At 38.4% G+C, this 20163-nt stretch overlaps 1 protein-coding gene across 1 annotated transcript; it reads right to left on the bottom strand.

Annotated features, from left to right (window-relative positions):
- Window positions 1–1562: 1562 nt before the first annotated feature.
- Window positions 1563–20034, bottom strand: ap1m1 (adaptor related protein complex 1 subunit mu 1). The gene is made up of 12 exons (XM_026925546.3): window positions 19838–20034; window positions 17623–17779; window positions 16649–16716; window positions 16432–16562; window positions 16101–16248; window positions 15035–15161; window positions 14350–14492; window positions 14186–14257; window positions 13700–13858; window positions 13424–13549; window positions 4813–4888; window positions 1563–3581 (listed from the first exon to the last, which is right to left on the bottom strand). Exons 1-12 carry the CDS (start codon window positions 19877–19879, stop codon window positions 3559–3561), a joined length of 1272 nt encoding a protein of 423 aa, XP_026781347.1. The 5' UTR covers window positions 19880–20034; the 3' UTR covers window positions 1563–3558.
- Window positions 20035–20163: the final 129 nt, after the last annotated feature.

Genomic DNA, 20163 nt, shown 5'->3' on the forward strand with positions numbered 1-20163 from the left:
TGTTTCGTTTCACTGTGTACTAGCTAGCTGTATATGGTTGAAATGACAATAAAAGCCACTTGACTTGACTTGACGAGTAGAAATAATGCCAACATTATTTTTTCATAAAATGTCAAATAATCAAATTATTAAATATTAATTGTGTTTGAACTCACCATTCAGCCATGTGAATTAAGGGGTTTATTAAGTTTATATTAGATTTATTTTTATTCACAGATGGAATAAACATGTTTATGTCATTTTTCGTTTAACATATTTGGTTCACTATTTACAGAAAGGTCCACTGATACAAGCATGAATTATTTTAACATCTTGTAAGGTAACTAATGCTAGGAATTTGGAACCTTATTGTAAAGCATTACCTTCTCTTTTACACATTTGAAACATCGCTGTTATAAAGCCTATATGTCTATATTTCACATGGTTGCTGTGTGTGTGTTGCAACGGTGCATTTCAGTGCTGACGGTGAGGATTTCACAAGAGGCACCATCACACTTAGGCCTGAATTGTCTCCCAGTGGCTATATAACTTCAATCTGACCTGGTCAAACCAAAGAGGAAACAGATTTCCCTGGAAAAACAATTATACACCGACCAAGCGTCTTGGTTGCATATTAGCAGAAGTACAGTCATATCTACATACCTCAAAACTGCAAACAGCCTCCCACATAAGAACGAATGACATCTCAGCAGGAAAAAAGATGCAGACATTCAAAGATGTACATGATTGACCTCAAACCGTAGGCGTTAAACAAGACGGAAGATGACTGTCTACATGATTATCTCAGTCATCTTACAGTCAAGAACACTATAAAATGGTAAAGAATATCAAAATTAAAAAAGTATCTGATTTCTAACACATCTTTAAGTCAAGATTACTCCATAAGACAAAGGAGAGAAAATAAATGACATCAAAAGCTCCTAGAAGCGATTGTCTCACACACTTAAAAGGCTTGAGAACCTGCTGACCCCATGGCCTCAAAGAGCACAATGACATCAGCGCAGACTCGAGCTCATCTCCAGCCGCGTGTGAACAATCATGCCTTTCAGAGTGGATGTGCTGGAGCTGGGTGGACGAGAGTGTCTGATTTACACGCTGGACATGTTTGAACAGGAAGTGACATCACAGGGCTGACAAGATAAAGCCGGACATTCCCAGAGTTGGACACAATTGTGCATGTTAAATGTACACTCTTCATGAATCTTCACTGTAATGTGATTCAGGCCTGCGAAAGTACAGTGAAAAAGTACTGTTTTAAAGTGTGTCTAGGCCTGGAGTAATCATAAAATGTCTTAGAAAAAGTATATTTCCACATGTTTCTTCGTTTCAGGCTTCTCTTTCCATTTTTCTGGCCCTGAAATAGGCTCCACTCACAGTTAGAACAGAGCTGCTTCTTTAAAAGAGCACCGCCTAAGGCACAACTCATTTCAATACAGGGGGCGTGGCCTGTTTTAGGATGGCTAGTCAATGTTTTTCCTTTAAAGGAGGAACACACATTTTGCATCATAGCACTGTATTAATAAGTACTAGTGGAGGCTATAATAAGACAAGTACGCATGAAGTGTTGAGAAAAGAGGAACTTCATTTTGTTTTCATTTACTGAGAAGAGACATGAAATGTTCAGGAGAATGCATGTATGTGACTCGCTCCATCGCCAACACTACAGGTCATGCATCATTTTGATAGTGATTTCTAATTTTTCCAATCAGATCAGAAATATGCAGCACAACAGAGAAACACATATACACATAACTTATGCTGCTAAGTTGTAACAGAGTGTACAGGAGTTTAAATTAATCATACATCCTAAATGGCACAATGTTAGTAGCAGGAATTGTAGTTGTAGCGAGCACCATTTTGGTGTGCAATGGCATTATTATTATTATTATTATTCTTATATAAGCTTTGTGGTAAACATTAAAGTGGTATCATTAAGATACCAACATCTTGAGCTCTACTCGTTTGCTAATACTGAAAACAAAAATGCCTGACACTGTAAAAATACCTAATGAACACAGTAAACAGTATACAATCGATGGATGAATATACAATCAAGACAATATAACAGCGAAGAAAATGATTGACCTGGGAGGTTTATGACTGATCTGTTGTAACTGAATCTCTGTTAACGGTAACAGATGGCCTTTAAAATGACTTTTAAACCAAAATACTGTCTCTTTATATTTGATGTTAAGCATCAGTGACAAAGATCTTTTTAAAATGTGCTTAATCAGGGGTGGACAAATCACTAACCCGGGCAGCCAGGACAAGTAAATTTCACTGCAGCATGTGTCAAGTACAAGTACAAATCGGGCTTTAGATGTTTACTCATACGTGCCCAGCAGTGAGGCAGGTTTAAGAAATGTTTATATTTGGTAAATGTTTTTAAACTTCACTGCTCACAGTGGTGCGAAACATCTCAACTATAGCACGTACTTCCGAATCCCACCACCTGCCGCACTCCACACATCGGCTGAAGAGCGACCTGGCAGACTGTATATTATTTTGGTTTGTATTAGGCGTATTAATTAGATCTTAGAAGCAGAAACATGCAGTTATGTAGAAATACTGACAAAACTGAGTAAAATAAACTCCACTGCTTTGCACATGCACTTAAACATAATGAGAGAAAATTAAACACTAGCCAGACTTAGATAATCTGTTATGTGCAATGCAAGGACCAAACATCGAATCTCATAAGTAAAACATCTTGCTAATTTTTTTTTTTAATCGAGGTTTCAAACACGATGTGCTAAACTGATAATGTTTGTTTCCCATAGCCTATAATAATGCACTTAACTAGCTAACTAGCTCACCATACTTTATTGCATCACATTATATTACAATAGATACCACTTTTTAGCCTTTTTCAATTAGTTTTCCAGGCAACCAAAACATGAGCCAGGGCAGCACAGGAGAGATTTTACTTGCCCGATGGGCTAGCTAATGAATTTATGATTTGTCCACCTCTGTTAGTAAATAGTACATACGACATGTGCACTGTAAACACTCCTGTAAACACACATAACTGCCAATACATTGACATACTACTGAAGATTGTTTTAAACTGGTTATGATGAAAATGGTTTTCCGACCATTGACCATAAACAGAAGGAATATCTCTGAACATAAACATACATAGAGACACTGATGGTCCGCAAAAAAACAAACATGGCCTGTGTCACAGCAGGCCTGAGATACACAAATGTCTGCAGTGTTTGAGAGACTTCTCATATTACACTACTCACTACTTTACACCATAAATCATTAACTTAGCAAATTAATTTATGTATGAATCAGTAACGGGATTCAAAAGCGTAATTGGAAAGAACTTCTAATGGATAGGTATGTTGGATAAGCAGTCCTTCTTAGGTCTTTGATATCATGAAACCTGTTTTATTCATCTCAAACTTTGCAGAGAGAAAAAGAGAGAGAGAGAGAGAGAGATACAAAGAGAGGGAGAGTGATCCAAAGAGACAGAGAGAGAGAGAGAGAGAGAGAGAGAGAGAGAGATCCAAGTCCACGCGGGTCAGACAGCAGGAGACGAGAGAAGTTCTACTACTGAGTCCGGAGCTGATAGTCTGCAAAGAAACAAGGAAATGAGGCATGCTTAATTAAACGGTTCCAAACGGCAGGAAATTGGGGGTGGGGAGTGGTCAAAAAAAGTTAATTGTGGCAGCTGAGCTTTCCACCCGGCCGACCAAGAGCACAATGCAAAATAAACCAGGGTTTGGAAACATGAGATAACCTGATGATAGTGCCTTAAATTCAGGATATGAGATGCAGCAAATGCAGACATGAGAGAAACAGGTGATATCTGTTCTACACTAAATACATATAAAATCAAATTGTGCACAATAAAGGTCTTGTACTTGGTGTTCTCAAGTGCTGTAAGTGTTTTTGGGCTTCGGATAACAAAATATATAATATAATAATTTATTAGTATTTGATGAAAAAAGTGTCTAGATTTTATTAATACATTCTAAGTGTATTTCTTTTTCAGTGTAACATTAAAAACCTTATTTGCTGTAGTGATATACCAAACATAAAAATAACCGGCATCTAAGGAAAACTGTGTCTTCATCTTGACATTTTTAAAGCCAGCGTCTGCTGTTCTGCAGTCACTTTGTTGAGGTTAGATTTCTCCAAATCAGTTTAACACACACCCTTGTGTAGTGTGAGTCACCGTGTGTTATCGAGAGTGTGTGACTATGTTAATGTGATGTTACACCAAGTCTCAAAAACCTGATTAAGAATATCCTTAAATACAAGACCATATAGATTAAGACTCGAGGTCTTTAATGTACACAGTGTGTTTTCAGGGTCACTGTTTCTCACCATTGATCAAATCTAATCAAGTTCAACTTTAAATTGGAGAAAGTACAGAATGCCCCATCTTTCTCCATCTTACTATTGACTCAGCACAGCATCTCTGCAGTGAGCCAAGTTCTACCTTCTTCTTCTCAAACATCCTCTTTTCACAGAAACCATTGCATCTCCACACACACTCTCTCTCTCTCATCTGACTTTTACTGAATTGCCTAATTGTTGCCCAATACCTGTAACATTCTGCAAAACAATGACAAATATAGTGCCAGAAAGACTATGTGAGAACTTTTGTGTGTGTGTGGAGTAAGCATCATTTGCCCACACACACTTTACGTTTAGTTTGCAGTAACTATGATCAGTAACTGTAACTATGCTTTTTTTTAAATCATTCTGTCATAAGTGTGCAGCAGATAGAGGGCTTATTGTTATTATTATTATTATTATTATCCTTATTTATGGGTTGGTATGAGTGCTGGTGCTTACCTCCATTCTGGGTGATGTATCGTACCCATGGGAGCGCTTGGTATCCACTCTTCTCGATGATCTTCAGGTAACGCACCTGTTATGCGCAAAAAAAAAAAAAAATTACAATTTCAGTACAGATCAATACTAAGTCCTGGGAATTAAACTCAAAACCTTACACGTTACTAGCGTACAACCTTAACAGCTTCTCGATGTGAAGTTCTACAAGTAAGAAATCAAACACTCAGTGGCATGCTATGATGTTGCCATCCCAAAGTCAATTATTTTACAATAACATCTTTTATACCACAGCACTCTGCCAACTAGAACAATTTTATTAATTAAAGAATGACACACAATGACTTTTTAGCCGAAAAACAAAGACAAAACTCTTCACACTGAAGACTTTCCTGTGGTGGAAAACATACAGCTTTTGACACTGGAGACTCCTTCCAAAAATGCTAAACAAACATCTTCAACACTTCAACAATTACATGTGTTTCTATTATCCGTTCTTTTATCCTATGTGGAGCACACATCATAAAAATCCCTGTGCAAGTCATTACTCTCGAAAGGATAACGTATTAAAAATCAGCACTACTGTCAGAGCTGCTGTTATAGAAAATTAATCAACAGCTTCTGACTGATCAGAATCAAGCATTTGGAGGTATAATAAGCTATTAACCCCTTATGTGGCGAAAAACTAAAGTTGTGCAGAGGAGGTTGCGTTACATACAATACTGGCACCAAAGCCTGGGAAAGTATCTGAGCGGCACACAGGAAGCATTTGAAGAAGTGAGATTGAGGAAATGGCACCTTTCTTCCCTGCAGAGATATTGAGACATGCTCCATGACCTTGATAGTCAGCTGTTGCATCACTGTATCTTTGCACAATCACACAGAAAAAAAAAAAAAGAAAAACAATATATAACATGCTGAAAAGGCACTGGTCAAAAGCAGCTCAGATATTTTGAGGTTATCTAGTATACTGGGTGTTCTCCCAAAGTATATGCACAGTAAAATTCGAAGTCCTGCCATCTGGCCTATTCTAACACTGTATTCCCAAAGGACAGACACTTTAAAATAGCATGTGTGTAGACAAAATAGCAACTGCGCATGCTTTTTTACAAGAAGCGTATTCAGAGTATGCATCAATATAGGCTAAAGGAGGAGTTTAAAAACAGCCTCTCGGGCTATTTCCAATCAAACTTGGTGGAGAACCCCACCAACGCAGAGTCGCTTCTGTGAATATTTCAGGCTATGCATGTGGACTTTAGTTGGGTGCAGCAGTGCCACCCTGGGTGCAGCATCCACTATTTAAAACTCATCAAAACCTCCCTTTGGACCGACCCAGGCGGGCCCGTATACACACTGGCACGGTGACGAGACGGTCACGACTTGAGATCTCCAAATGTGGCTTTGTGTTCACGGCCTTTCGGGCCACAGTGCATGTCAAAGTGGTGGTTAGGCAGCGCTTGGTTCATGTCAGAGAGTTTATGAAGTGCTGCGTCACTACAGCGCCAAGGCAGAGCCGCGCACTATAATGTCAAAAACGGCTCCAGAAGCTCGAGTGCACGGTTCCCATTTTACCAAAATTCACCTTACAAGACAAGTGTAGACACTGTATTTGGTGCCCAAGACGTCTTTGGCTCAGCCTGCGTGTGTGTTTACTGGTGTGCACTGGTCTTTCATTAACGCGGCGTGGCCTTGTAGACCTTGTGGCCTACAGAGCATGCTTTGCAGTTAGGAGACAGACTCCCAGACTTTCACAGACATGCAGTCTAGTCACTTTTTCTCCCAAAAGCCTGCACTTGTAAATCTCCACACATGCTGGAGAGCTTGGTCACTGAGTCAGCGCTCTGTACGGGCTACTTGAAAGTGGGCGATGGGTCTAGGTCGTGACAGCTGAGATGACACCTCAAGAGCTAAACCTAATAAATAAACATAGACACTGCAAGTAATGAGGAAATGGTTTATACTTATTTCACAAGCTTGTAGCTGATCTCAGTTCAGTCTGAAATAAGAGGTGTGGATGTGAAGATGCTAATCAAAATGCCTTGGTGTTTCAGTGGTGGAACTGTCACCACAGGCTCATTCCAGACCAGTGAGCAAGCAATTAAGACATATAATCTTTAAAAAAAATAAATAAATAAAAATAAAAAAAACACTTAAGCATCATTGTATATAAGTGACTACATGAAAATTACAGGTCTCTATGCAAGGCCAGGCCCTAGCCTTTGAGACTGATTAACTGTTAAGGGTGACATCTAAGTGTGTGAGAGCAACCACTTCTTTTGGCCTCACTGTCCTCGAGACGAGACTGATTGTGATCATAGCTCAGTGTGAGGAGAAAGAAAAGAAAAAGAAAAAGAAAAAGAAAAAAAAAAAAAAAAAAACGATGCCACTTTCTTAAAGTGGGATCATGAATTTAAGAGCGGTGCCGCCTCGTGCTGTTATTACGGACTCTCTAAAATGCCACCCATAAAGTCTTGAACACAGATCTTGCATGGCTGCAGAGAAACAGGGCTAAATCCAGCCATACTAGAGAAAAAGAAAATCCCTCTAAAACATTTCAAAAAAAAAAATCGTGTCTGCTGTCACGGGGGCGCAGACACACAGGAGGGAGTCTCCATTCACAGGCCATACGAGGACACCAGTAAAGCAGACAGACATGCTGACCACAGGAGAGAGACAGAGAGAGGGAATGGGTGAGTTTGTATATGAGCGTAAGGGTTATCAAAGCATCCCTGAGGTTTTGTCCCAAGGCAAGTCAGCAAGTTCACTCGGCAGACGTCTGGCAGGGCAGGATCGTAAGCAGCACAGAAATTCTAATCTACAGCTCTTTTTCCAATTCAGCAGCAGGAGGGTGGTCATGAAATGCCTCAAATCCAAATCATATAGACCATGATGGGGATTATTGTTTGAGGATGCGCCTGTGCTCACCATCCCAGATATGTAAATTAAAAATATACTGATTCAGTAGAACCATCAGAGCAATACTGGCCTGAAACTTTGGATCGGTATTGGGACTGATCAAGTACTCAATAGATAAAATATACGAGTACTTGACTCCCCAAATTTCTGAAGGAAGGGGGATGATTTTGCAGCGTTTTTATTTATATTATATTAACCATGTTTTGTCTTTGCGTTCTCAACGTACAGTTCAGCCTTTAGCTGTGCTGTTTTTTCAATTGAGTCAACAAAAGCGTCATACGCATCATACGAATTCCTCACTGTCGCAAACCATTCGTTAATACGTCAAGTCAATAAACACAGCCAAGAACATGGCCAAGAACCGCCTTCAAAGGAAAAGGCCATTTGAATGACATGGTATATCTCTTTAACTCATGACTAACTGCTTCAAACAAAACGTTAATAACCTTTAAATCTTTTTTCAATCCACTGCCTATACGCAATATGCTAAAAAGCTCATTGTTTAACAGTGTTGAAAATGTTTTGCGCATTTTTGAAGCACTGGGTAGCTAGGTGTGGTACAGGTATGGCCTAGAATAAGGCTCGATTCTGTCCTAATGTAACCAATCACGTTTTTATAATGAAGGTTACAGCTTCATTTCTCGTAAGATTTAAGTTTTATTGATTGATTGAAGTTTTGCGTTGACACTAGACAGTCAATGTAAAATGTGTCCAACCATCCATCCATACAAGTTTCCATCAATCCATCCATCCAAGTTTCCATCCATCCATTCCTTCAAGTTTGTAACCAAGTTTTTATCCATCCATCCAAATTTCCATCCATTCTTCCATTTATCATTCTATCCATCCATCCATCCAAGTTTCCATCCAGCCATCCCTCCTTTCAAGTTTCCATCCATCCATCCATCCATCCAGATTTCCATCCATCCCTCTATCTAAGGTTGCATCTACCCATCCAATTTGGCATCCATCCATCCATCCAAGTTTCCATCCATCCATTCATCCAAGTTTCCACCCATTCATCCAAGTTTCCATCCATTCATCCAAGTTTCCACCCATTCATCAGTCCTAATTACTCACTGTTGTCATCTGTCATTTCCAAATTAGTATTAGATTTCAACATGTATTATGTATTTTTTCTGTGAACTTGTGTCATGTTGACTGACAACGCAGAACTCAGGACACACATTCTCTTGAATCAGAGAGTCATCACGACGGTGATTTCCCACCATATAGTCACAACGTCTGCAGAGAGCAGGCTAGGGTATTGCGAGGAGCTCGGACAATGGTATTGCACAAAAAAATAAAAAAGAAATGCGATCAGTTCTTCCATCTGTAAATGTTTGCTGTCTTAAAAAGAAAATTGAGCATAAAATCTGATCAAAACAAAAAGCTGCTTTGAGGCTGTAATGGGGGAAAAAACAGGCGTACATAAAAATGAGAGAAATTAGCAAGAGGAAATCTCACATAAGTTAACTATTTAATTTGATTTGAGAAATGACTGATTCTTTCCTCATAATCCTGCTCATCGAGGAGGGGGAAAATCGAGTTAAACGAGAGGTTTAGCGACTTTGAGTTCCGTGTGGGATGCTTAATACAACTTAATCCACAAAAGAGAGGAAATCTCCTCTGCTTCCCCAATTCATTCACTCCCTTTCAAAATCATATAAAATCAGCACTAATTGTATTGGCCGAGGAGCGGAGGAGCGTCAGGAGCAGATTGTACGGCTCCTTTAAGACCATCATGCTGAACTCTATAGAGCAAGGCAGGGCACCCAGAGTTCAGCCAAACTTTCAGCCACACACACACACACACACACACACACACACACACACACACACACACACACACACACACACACAATTCATTCCCAGTGATCAGTGACTTATTAACATGTTGTATACTTACACTCACATATTAGGATACTATATCTTCAAACCCAGCAGCAGGTTTTAGTGTGTGAAATGACACTTAAAATGACACTGTAATTGTTGAGCTTTTAAGCTATAGTTCAGTGCAACTCTTAATCAAGGCTTCATTCAGCTAATATGACCACTACAGCCCTTAAAAACTATGTATATGTGCATTTCTCATCTAGCAAGAGAGAGCGAATTACACTGTACAGATGAAATGGAGATTTTGGATACACTGCCTTAGTGAAACCTCTCAAACTGCCCAGGAGATCCTGCTAAGGCAAGATAGAGAGAAACAGACAAACAGCTGGCCTCAGCAGCAATTAGAGAGAAAGACCTCATTTATAAAGATTATATGCTATATAAATGGGGATTACATTCAGTGTAAATGCACCCAAGAGGCGTTTAAACCAGATTTAAATGAAAACATCCAGATTCCGTACGAGTGTTAAAACATCCATGTCTCTAACCCATATTTAACAACCAAATCCCCTCCTAATATAAATAAGGAATGAAACCACCATGATGGTGTGCAGTGTTATAGGAAAATAATCAAAGCTGGTGTGGTGTGACAAAACTAGACATAAGTTTTTATCCTTTTTATCCATTTATAGTTGCATTTAGTTGTGGAATGTTTGCAAGACAAATTCATTCCTGTTATCAAACATGTTGAAGCAGCTATAAACAGTGGTTCAAACAGCAGTCTCTCTTTATTTCCCCTCTCTTTAAGTTAATGAGACAAAGCATGCAGTTTGTCAAGTTTTCAAGAAAATGGACTCTGCCCTGAAGACTTTCTCATGATGGAAAACCTACTGATTGTTACAAAGCTCTGACGCCTTCCATAAATGTTAAACGTCTCCTTACAGAAAGTTTCACCATATCATCGATTATACGATTGGTTTCTGTGTCTGTTTATGATGAGCCTTACAGGTCTCTGGGAATGAGTTGTTACAATGGCGTATTAGAACGAGCACATTAATATAAACCCGTGATTTGAATTACAGCCAGAAATACTGTCATAGATGCCATTATAGAAAACTAATCAACACCTTCTGACCAACCAGAATCGAGAATACATAAAACACATGGCCCATGTAGTTACACAGATTTTTTAATCTCTTCTTATTTTACACAAATAAGAAGAGAGCAAGCCGCAAACTACTTACAGAAAGAAGGGGAGCTTCAAATGAACCTATTTGCTTATTACAATATTAATTTATGACACATCACCTGGAGGCGAATTTCACTCAAGTCCAAGTGCAAGACAAAATCTTATCGTGATACAATCCACATAAAACTACTAGGTGTAAACAGATTTATAGACAATGACTCGAAGCTTCTAACACTCCCTGATTTGTGACTCAAACATGTAAGCATGTGCAGCTTCTCTGAATGTAGTAGATATAGGAGCCAAGAGAATATTTTAAAAGTGAAGCTGAATAACCATAAAGTCTAACATTCAGCTTAAACATTCTAACCTTAGATCACCTGGCTCAAGCAACTGCACCAGATTGTCACTGTTCATCTTAAAAAACACTTGGTTAACAAAAACAAGCTGGTGTCACAGCTTGAAATCACCAAATACACGCCTTTACGCTGCCACACTCATACATATCAGATACAGATGCGGATTAAACAGTTGTTGATTTGGTGAAGTTTTCTATGAGGAGATATTTATTTAGCATTTTTGGAAGGAGTCTCCAGTGTCAAATGCTGTAAATCTGTAAGTTTACGTTTTCTACTGCAGGAAAGTCTTCAGACTGGAAAGGTTTTTGCAGTTTCTCAGTAACCTGTCAAGATGCATGTTTGTATTTGTGTTTGTCAGATAAAAAGTGTCATTCTTTAATTAATAAAAATTGTAATAGTTGGCTGTGTGCCGTGGTATAAGAAATGTTATTGGAAAATAATCAACTCCAGAACGGCAATGGTAACTCGGACAGCATCTCAGCACCCTGTCGTTAATTTATTTTTCTAAAACAGCACGCCACCGAGTGTTTGACTGCTTACTTAGAGTCCCCAGTGTCAGCGCTTTGTAACAGAGAGAGATAAAGCTGTAAATCATAGGAAAAAGGAGTCTGTGTACTTTCTCATTAAAATGACACGCTGCATTACCTCCAAAAGAGAGGTGAGGGTAGGACTGTTTATAGCTGTTATAACGTTAGTGATAACAGGAACCTGTTTCTTGGATGTTTGGCAACATAAACGGATACTATAAAGAGCTATAAATGGATGAAAAGTATGATTTGGAAACGTCATGCTTTAATCTACAAAAAAAATTGGCAAACTGCTGTGGTATAAAAGGAATACACTTCATCACATGCTGTTAAAGGAAAGTAATCAAATTTAGGCTAGTAACAACTATAATATAATGATTGACAATTTTCCTATAACAGCACATCCTGAAGTGTTTTATTCCTTATAGAACTGATCACTAAAATGCCATGCAAATGTTAAATTTCATTCTGACACCAGAATTACAGCAAATCATTCCTGTTTGTATGCTGCTTTATGTAGGAGAGTTTTCACTTCATTTGAGCATGACTGTGACCCCTGAAGGCAATGACGAATGCCGACTTGTTAAACTGGTCCTCCAGTGTACTACTCCAGATTCAAGTCTGTGAGGTTATATCAATCTATACAACACAAAAGTCTCAGTGTACAGAAGATGGTTTGCTCCGCCATCTAGTGACGCTGGCAGTGTAAACAATTAATGTCACGTTTTCAGAACCGCAGCTATTTACTACGCAGATTGGGGGTCTTTCTCATTCTTTTAGTGTTTTCCTCACTTATATAAGAAAAAAAACACACAAACAGGAGGAATTGAGGACAATCCTAATAACCAAATGAAGCATCACTTTAAACCAACTTCACTTATTACACAGCTGCATCGCCTTTCACCGGCCATAATGAATCTTCATATACACAATATGATGTGATTACACACTGAATGGACAAGTATCTCAAATGGTTTCTCATTTAAATACTATTACTATAATTCTGTATTTGTGGTCATCATCATCATATTGTTTATAGATTTTAAAGAATTGAAATGTCTTCAGAGCTTGTGGACTTTAGTCGCTTTCTGGGCTGAAAGAGGTAGTCGTAGTAATGAGAGCACTGGGATGCAACCTTGGGGAGAGCCGAGGTAGAAGAATGGCTAGAGTGCCATCTTGTGTCACTAACTGGAATCACAATCCCTATAGGTGAGTAAGTGTAGGACTAGAAACTCTAGGGAGCTCCTGATACAACTCGATTTCACTTCAAGATGTTAAATCAGTTTTAATAATTTAAGCACCTTGAGGTTTGATTTTTACAGCTGACATTATTAGTTTTCCAGTATATCCACCTGTAGCTTTAACCATCATGAATATGCCATTTAACCAATAAGCTGATGCCATTCGGTATTTAGAACTGGGTGGATTTGGGATTTAGTAATGGACAAATTTGGGATTTAAAATTGGGCTGATTGGGCAGATTTGGGATTTAGGACTGGGTGAATATAAGATTGGGCGGATTTGGGATTTAGGACTGGGTGAATTTGGGATTGGGCGGATTTGGGATTGGGCAGATTTGGGATTTAGGATTGGGTGAATTTAAGATTGGGCAGATTTGGGTTTAGGTGGATTTGGGATTGGGAAGATTTGGGATTTAGGATTGGGTGGATTTTGTTCATTAAACACAGAATCTCTTCAGAATCGCAATGAATTTGAAAACCAAATCACAACAAAATGCAATTAGTACTTATGATTAGTAATATTATGAGAAAACACACACTCTCTCATACCTGAATTCCGGAGGTTGTGAAGTAGGGGATCTCAAACTTTACGCTAATTGGTGGCTTTCCTTCTTTATCCTCAGCTTCCACACTAGGCAGCCCGAAGTGCGCTCTCATCAGATATTCCTTACCTCCCTGTGAGAGAGACAGAGAGAGAAACAAAGTAAATGCACTTAGAATTTAAAACAAATGTTACACAGCAGCAGGAAGTGCATAATGACTAGTGTGTAAAATTGTGCATGTGTGTGTGTGTGTGTGAGAGAGAGAGAACACTCATGTACTTACAGGGAAAGATTTAATGGACCAGACGATCTCGCTGTTCTCAGGGACCCACTTCACGCTCCCCACTGTGGTCTTAAACTTGGGCGAGTCTGCGTCCGTGGGCACTGGGATATGGATTTCCACATTATTGGCTGTAGAGCGGCGTTTAAATTGCGATTTGGCCTGAAACACCGGAATCTGGGTTAGGCTGGATATTGCATTCCAACTTCAGACACTAAAATTCATCTGGAGATTGTTTGGGCTGTCATTATGCTTTAAAATATAGAAAATCAGTTTAATGAATCCTGCCAAGTCTAGTGAAATTAATGTATTTCTTTATTACGACTAATTCGACAGCCTGGGAGTAGCATCAGAAGAAACATGATCACCTATAAACCTTAGCCAAATGCATGAGATGGACAACAGCTGTGTGTCTTCTCGATAGAGGGGGGAAAAGGAAAAAGAGAAAAAGAAAAAGAAAGAAAAAAAAAAAAAGAAATCACTTCTGACCTTTATCATGTACTCGATTCTGCTGTGTGAATGCTTCTCAATCACAGACTCAATCCAGATAAGGGGCTTCACCTAGAAAGTGCAGAGGTCATCATAAGGTATATAAAAGTCATCATTTTACAGCATGAAAAATCGGAGGTGTGTGCGTGAGCGGGCGTACGCACGTGTGTGTTAAGACGGTACGACATGAGCTCAAACTCTCCATCTGGAGGGATGAAGGAGATGGTGCGGTCGTTCTCAAAGCGGGACAGCCGTACACACTGGTGGAACTTCACATCCTCCAGCTCTACAGACTTACTCTTCCCTCCTGAGGATGACAAAGAAAAAAATAAAACGGGTTAGCCAGAGACAAAGATATCTATACACAACCACATGTCATTTCTGAAATTATTATTATTATTATTATACAGGTGTGAGTAAAGCATTAAATGTAACTGACTACTGTGAAGCCAAATGACTCTTTCCCAGATGTGCTGATAATTTACCAAAGAGAGACATTATTAATTGAGGAATCTAGAATATACACCAAGTTTAACATGAATCTATTAATACACTGGTGAACAGGTGTAAATACAAGGGTTGTGCAATATATGATCTCGATAACACGATTAGCTACCTCATAACACACTTTTTATATGAGCTTATATGCCCTATAAATTAATATTTACTTTCATAAATAATTTCTTCTTATATAATAATTAATTTAATTAAATATTAAATAAATATTGTATATACCTACTGACTTTTAAACAGAAATACACATCATCTACGGTGAAAATATTTTTATGTCTCATACTACACAGTTTTTTCTTCTTCTCTCATTTGCCCCAGAAAGAAAAGCAAACTCACGTCCAGTGTTTTCGAACAGGACCTTGTCGTTAAGGCCCAGACGCAGCTCAGGCATGCCCGAAAGAAACACTCGCATTTTAATGGAGCCCACGATCTCACTGCGGAGGACGTTTCCATTGGCACTGACCTGCGAAGACATGAAAAGTACATTTACTTGTCTGGGCAGCATCTACATTTTTTTTGCTAAAAAGGATTTCTGGCAGGAGAAATATTCAGCACACAAACCTGTATCATTATAGGTCATGAGTTCTTCTCAGCCTAGATAAAGCCGTGAGTAGCCAGGCTACTATAAAGCTACATAAATCTGCCTGTGAGACCCTATCATATTAACCCTTGAGAAAGAATTCTGGTGACTCAGATTTTCTAATGAGGCTTTCAGGGACAGTTGTGCCACTAGGATTTGGATTTCAGAAATCTAATTCTATTCAAGTCTTTTTGTTTAATTGTGCAGGAAGATTTGAAGTAAATGTTTTTTCATCCTAATCAAATTAGACTTAAAATTAATCTAGAAAATATGTGCAAAACCCAAGTTTGACTGCATTTCAAATTCAGTGCATCAAATTTAGGGTAAATATCTATGCAGAGCACTTCAGAAAAAAAAAATTTTCAAAAATTATTTCAGCCAATCAGCAGCCATGAAAAGGCTAAGTGCATCATGGTACATCTAAATTTGATACGCTGAATTCGCAATGTTGTGCTGACAAACTTTTTTATTTTGCACTGAAGTATTTAAAAAAAACAAACAAAAAAAAAAAAACAAAAAAAAAAACCTCAGTTTCACAACATTCAAATCCAAATCCTTTCATATTGTTGTGGCATGTATCCATGGCAACAATATAGTGCACTGAAAACTATACATTTAAAATAACTGATTATTGGTACATGTCTAAACGAGAATAGAACAGAGACGAAAATGGTAGGAGGAAATCCAGCTGAACGGTAATCACTAACGATGCTCTTTTACACCACACTGTTCTCTTCGCAGTGATGGATTTGTGTGTTTGTTTCCAGAAGCAGAAGTAGAGTCTAAAAGTGCCAGTGTCCGTTCTAAAAACAGCGCACCTACCAGAAGATTGACGGACTCGATGACGTCCAGGAAAACCTCGTTCTTCCTGTACTTGATGCCCTCTGACCTCCAGGACACAGCGTTGGTGACCGTGGCGGGTGGACGAGGAGCTCCCGTGTCTAACTTGTGCCCCTCTTGTGTGATGTATCTGAACAAACACAGACATTAAGACGATAAATAACTGCAATGTCCAAAACTGTCAAAACACATGAAAAAGTCACCAGAGGGTCAGGAACCAATTCTGGAGAATTTTGGGGTTAAGAACATCTGTAACACGTTAAACAACATTAAAGACAGATAAAGAGTGTGTGATGCATGATGTGATACTGACTCCTGCAGGATTTTGCTGTCTGTCGTCTGTGGATAGCCGAAATCCATGAGCTCGTCCAGCAGCTCGTAAATGATAACAAAGTTATCTCGGATGCTCTCCTCCTCCAGCTCCTTAAAATACTCAGAGAAAACCTGACACCACAAACAACAATTAGACAAAACACACTATTATATCTACACAATCTTATATCTACGTATCTTATGTACAATACACGTACCTGCACGATTTTATACAGGAAAGAGAAAACCAAAGAGACACAGGCATTTTTCTTAGATGTAGCAACAACTAGACACAGAGTTAAAGGAAACCACAAGTCCTTAACGTCAAAAGGTGCAAAATCCACATACACTGTTTTTTTTAATGCAAATGGGAAGTTACAGCTACAAGCTGTAAGTCATAACAGGAACTAACTTGTCTTGTGGATGTTTGACAACTAGACATCTCAGTTGGAGCACCAGACCACGTTTTCTTTTACAATGTTTAAAAGTTAAAATGTTTTTTTTTAACTGAAGCCCTTCTTATATCATTTATTGTATTTGCTATATAATATTCAAAGTATAAATATAATAAAAGCAAGCCTAACAAAAGAAAAATGAGTCTCTTTACATGTAAATATTTCCAGTTCCAGTGCTGTTTTAGAAAAATAATCAACTTCAAGGTGGTAACAGTAACTCTGCCGAGCCTCATCATGTTTTATTCATTACGTAAGGAGCAGCTTGTCCCAACATTATCATTATTACGTTATGCAGCTCTAGTGCATTTGTGAGATTCTCTATATTAGGAGCCATTTTTTTTTTAACTTAGGTTAGAAATGTGGTAGAAACAGAACAGCTGTGTGCTCCAGTCCTATGTGTGCTAAGATCAATATTGCATTAAATTGTTAATTGTTAAAATTATACTCCATTTTTAACTGTACTGCTGTAGTTTAATCAAAAAATGAACCACAGTACACAAAGAACACTTAAATATTGCATAACTTTTCACCGTAGATTAAAATAAAAAACTCTCCATAAACTTGCACTTACAATTACAACTGACAATTACAATTTTGGCACTGATAATGTGGCAGATGTCATATGGCACTGGTGTGTTGTAGTAACCAGGAACAGCATCTATTACTTTTCATATAACTACATCTAGCACACAGTGATGCAGAGAGATCAAGCCTTGGCCTGAGAGTGAGAAGGATACGGTAAAGGTTGTTGTGTTTGATCCACATGAAGCGCACTCCTCCATGGGCCAGGATGGGAGACAGAGTGCCTTCCTCCTCTTTATCCATCAGCAGGGTCATGAAGTGCTCGATCTCAGACATGTCCACATCACCGCGGTAGTTACGGCAAATCAGGACCTAGCGCGCACACACACACACACACACACACACACACACACGCAATACGTTAAGCATTAGAAAAACAACACAATGTACAACTTCAGCAAGAATAAACTCAAGGAAATCTGCAATTCTTTTTTTTTTTTTTTTTTTTTTTTTTAAATGGTCTGTCAAATTTCACAGAAATTTGCAGAAGAAGCAGAGGAAATCTTCCAGCAGCGATGTAAACCTTGACTGGCTTGGCAGTACAGAGCATTAGAACGGTGTGTAATGATGATATAATAGTGATACTCTGATCAACTGCTACAAGAGATTTTTATAAGATATTGGTGGTATCGTCTTTACCTCTATGACATGGATCTACTTGAGTGTTGCAGCAGAGGGGGATGTAAAGAGAAAAGCACAGAAAAAGGCAGCTGACGGGACATTATACTAGATTTCCATCAGTGTTAGTGAAATACCTGAATATATATTTGATATATTTGAATATTTAGTTGTTGAATGGATATTCACTTAACTGCTAGGAGAGGAAACATTTTTTAAATGCTTCATTAAATGTGGAGAAATCACATTAAATGTTCATCCTGTTTATGACTGATTTGTAATATAGAGAAATAATGAACAGAAATATAAAAAAGCACATCTACAGCTTTACTGAATCTCAGCTCGATATTTCAGAAAATCCTAGACAGATTAGTGAACATTCAGTGGCAACACAAATTTATAAATTTTTTAAATTTTATAAATGAATGCTTCATATGAGCTCAATGTGAAAACATTAACTCACAGGTGTCAAGGATTTCTGGGATTTAGGAGCATTTTCTAATTTGGCTTTAGGTTTTGTTTGTTTGTTTGTTTGTTTGTTGTTTAAATGCTTTGTGAATTGCTTTTCAAGTGAAGAACAGGACCAAAATAGGACCAAAAAGTGTCTTTTTTTTAAAAAACAACATCTCCTAAATAAGTTAATCAGGAGCTACTTTTAGTTTTTTTTGTAACTTCAGCCTCAGATCTTTTATGCAAGCTAATAATAATAATAATAATAATAATAATAATAAGCAGAAGAAGAAGGAGAAGAATTCAAAGGCTGTTTTCCTGTAACTCTGGACTAAAGAAGTGATTCAGCCATGCAATTTTACATCCTTCACACTTACAGGCAACTTAAACACCCAAGTTTACACAAGTAAAGTGTTTTATATTCCAATATGGAGGTCTAAAGTGTGAAACTGGGAAGAAGTACAGGGAAGTAAAGGCCCAGCACGAACCACAGGTCCAACATGAGGCCTTCTTTCTGGGTCATTTAACCCCCAAAAATGTGTTAATGTCTATAAAACTGTCCAGTAAGTACACTTATATATTTAGTATCAATAATTTGGTTATAAATATGTACACCCAGTCAAGGCCTCCATTTTACCACTAGATTTATTAAATGTAGGAATGTTGTATAGAAATCAACTTTTTTAACCTAAAATGCAGTTACATTTATCTAGTTTAGACGTGCAGTTTAATGAGGAGAAATGAAATGAGGAGAATAAACAACAAATAGATATTGATAAATATATAAAAGTAAAGCATATGGAAGTGCCTGGCAGCTCAGCACTATGAGCTAACTGCTCTCGTGAGAAGGATGACCTGGCAGCGGCTCAGCCAAACAAATCAGCTAATGTTTGCTAGTTAACATATTAGCTAGCGTTGGATAAATAGCGCGTGTGCTCGTTGTAACGTTACAGGATTAAATTTGCTAAAATTACAAAGCGTATAGGACTCAAAATAACTTCAGTTCTTCTTTTTGAACGCAGAATCTCAAACGGAACACCGTATGTTTTCTTTCCCACCCATTTTCCCCTACACATTCCACATCCTTCGCTAGGATTGGTCAGTCCGGTAATCATGTTTATTAAAACAGCTATCTGATTGGTCGAGCGCCTGTGAGAACGTAAGATAAGCCAATCGTATGGCAAAAGGCGGGGTAAGAAAGAATAAAGGTGGAAACTGCTAGCTAGCAGTGAGTGACTGAACTAATTAGAGGGTTAGCATTAGCCAGTAGCAGGAGCTCCCCAGCGTTTCCCGTTATCTTACCTTGCCTTTCAGGTCTAACACATAAACGGCGCTGGCAGACATTTCGGACGTCCTGAGATCGCTTCAAGACGAAGCGATTGGGTTTAAAATCCAAACAATCCTGCAGACTCAGTCCTGAGTTTTTAATAAATGTTAAAGAAATGACGGCATCAGTGACAAATACGGATTTTTTTTTTTTTTGCAGGGAGTGTTATAACCGTGGCGCAGTTTTGTGTAGCGCCCCCTGCCGAGCTGGAGACGCACAGCAGTAATGCAGGATTATTACCAGGATGGAGAATACTGTGTGTGTGTGTGTGTGTGTGTGTGTGTGTGTAAAAATACAGTAT

Source organism: Pangasianodon hypophthalmus, chromosome 21, assembly GCF_027358585.1.
Source record: "Pangasianodon hypophthalmus isolate fPanHyp1 chromosome 21, fPanHyp1.pri, whole genome shotgun sequence".
In the NCBI taxonomy this organism is placed as follows: domain Eukaryota; kingdom Metazoa; phylum Chordata; class Actinopteri; order Siluriformes; family Pangasiidae; genus Pangasianodon; species Pangasianodon hypophthalmus.

What these genes read in the sequence shown, in the direction of transcription:
- ap1m1 (XM_026925546.3), bottom strand. Translation starts at nt 19,879, where the DNA reads ATGTCTGCCAGCGCCGTTTATGTGTTAGACCTGAAAGGCAAG. An exon ending in TGTTAGACCTGAAAGGCAAG is followed by an intron (nt 17,780 to 19,837) that starts GTAAGATAACGG and finishes TGTGCGCGCTAG; the next exon opens with GTCCTGATTTGCCGTAACTA. An exon ending in TCGAGTCCGTCAATCTTCTG is followed by an intron (nt 15,162 to 16,100) that starts GTAGGTGCGCTG and finishes ATGTCTTCGCAG; the next exon opens with GTCAGTGCCAATGGAAACGT.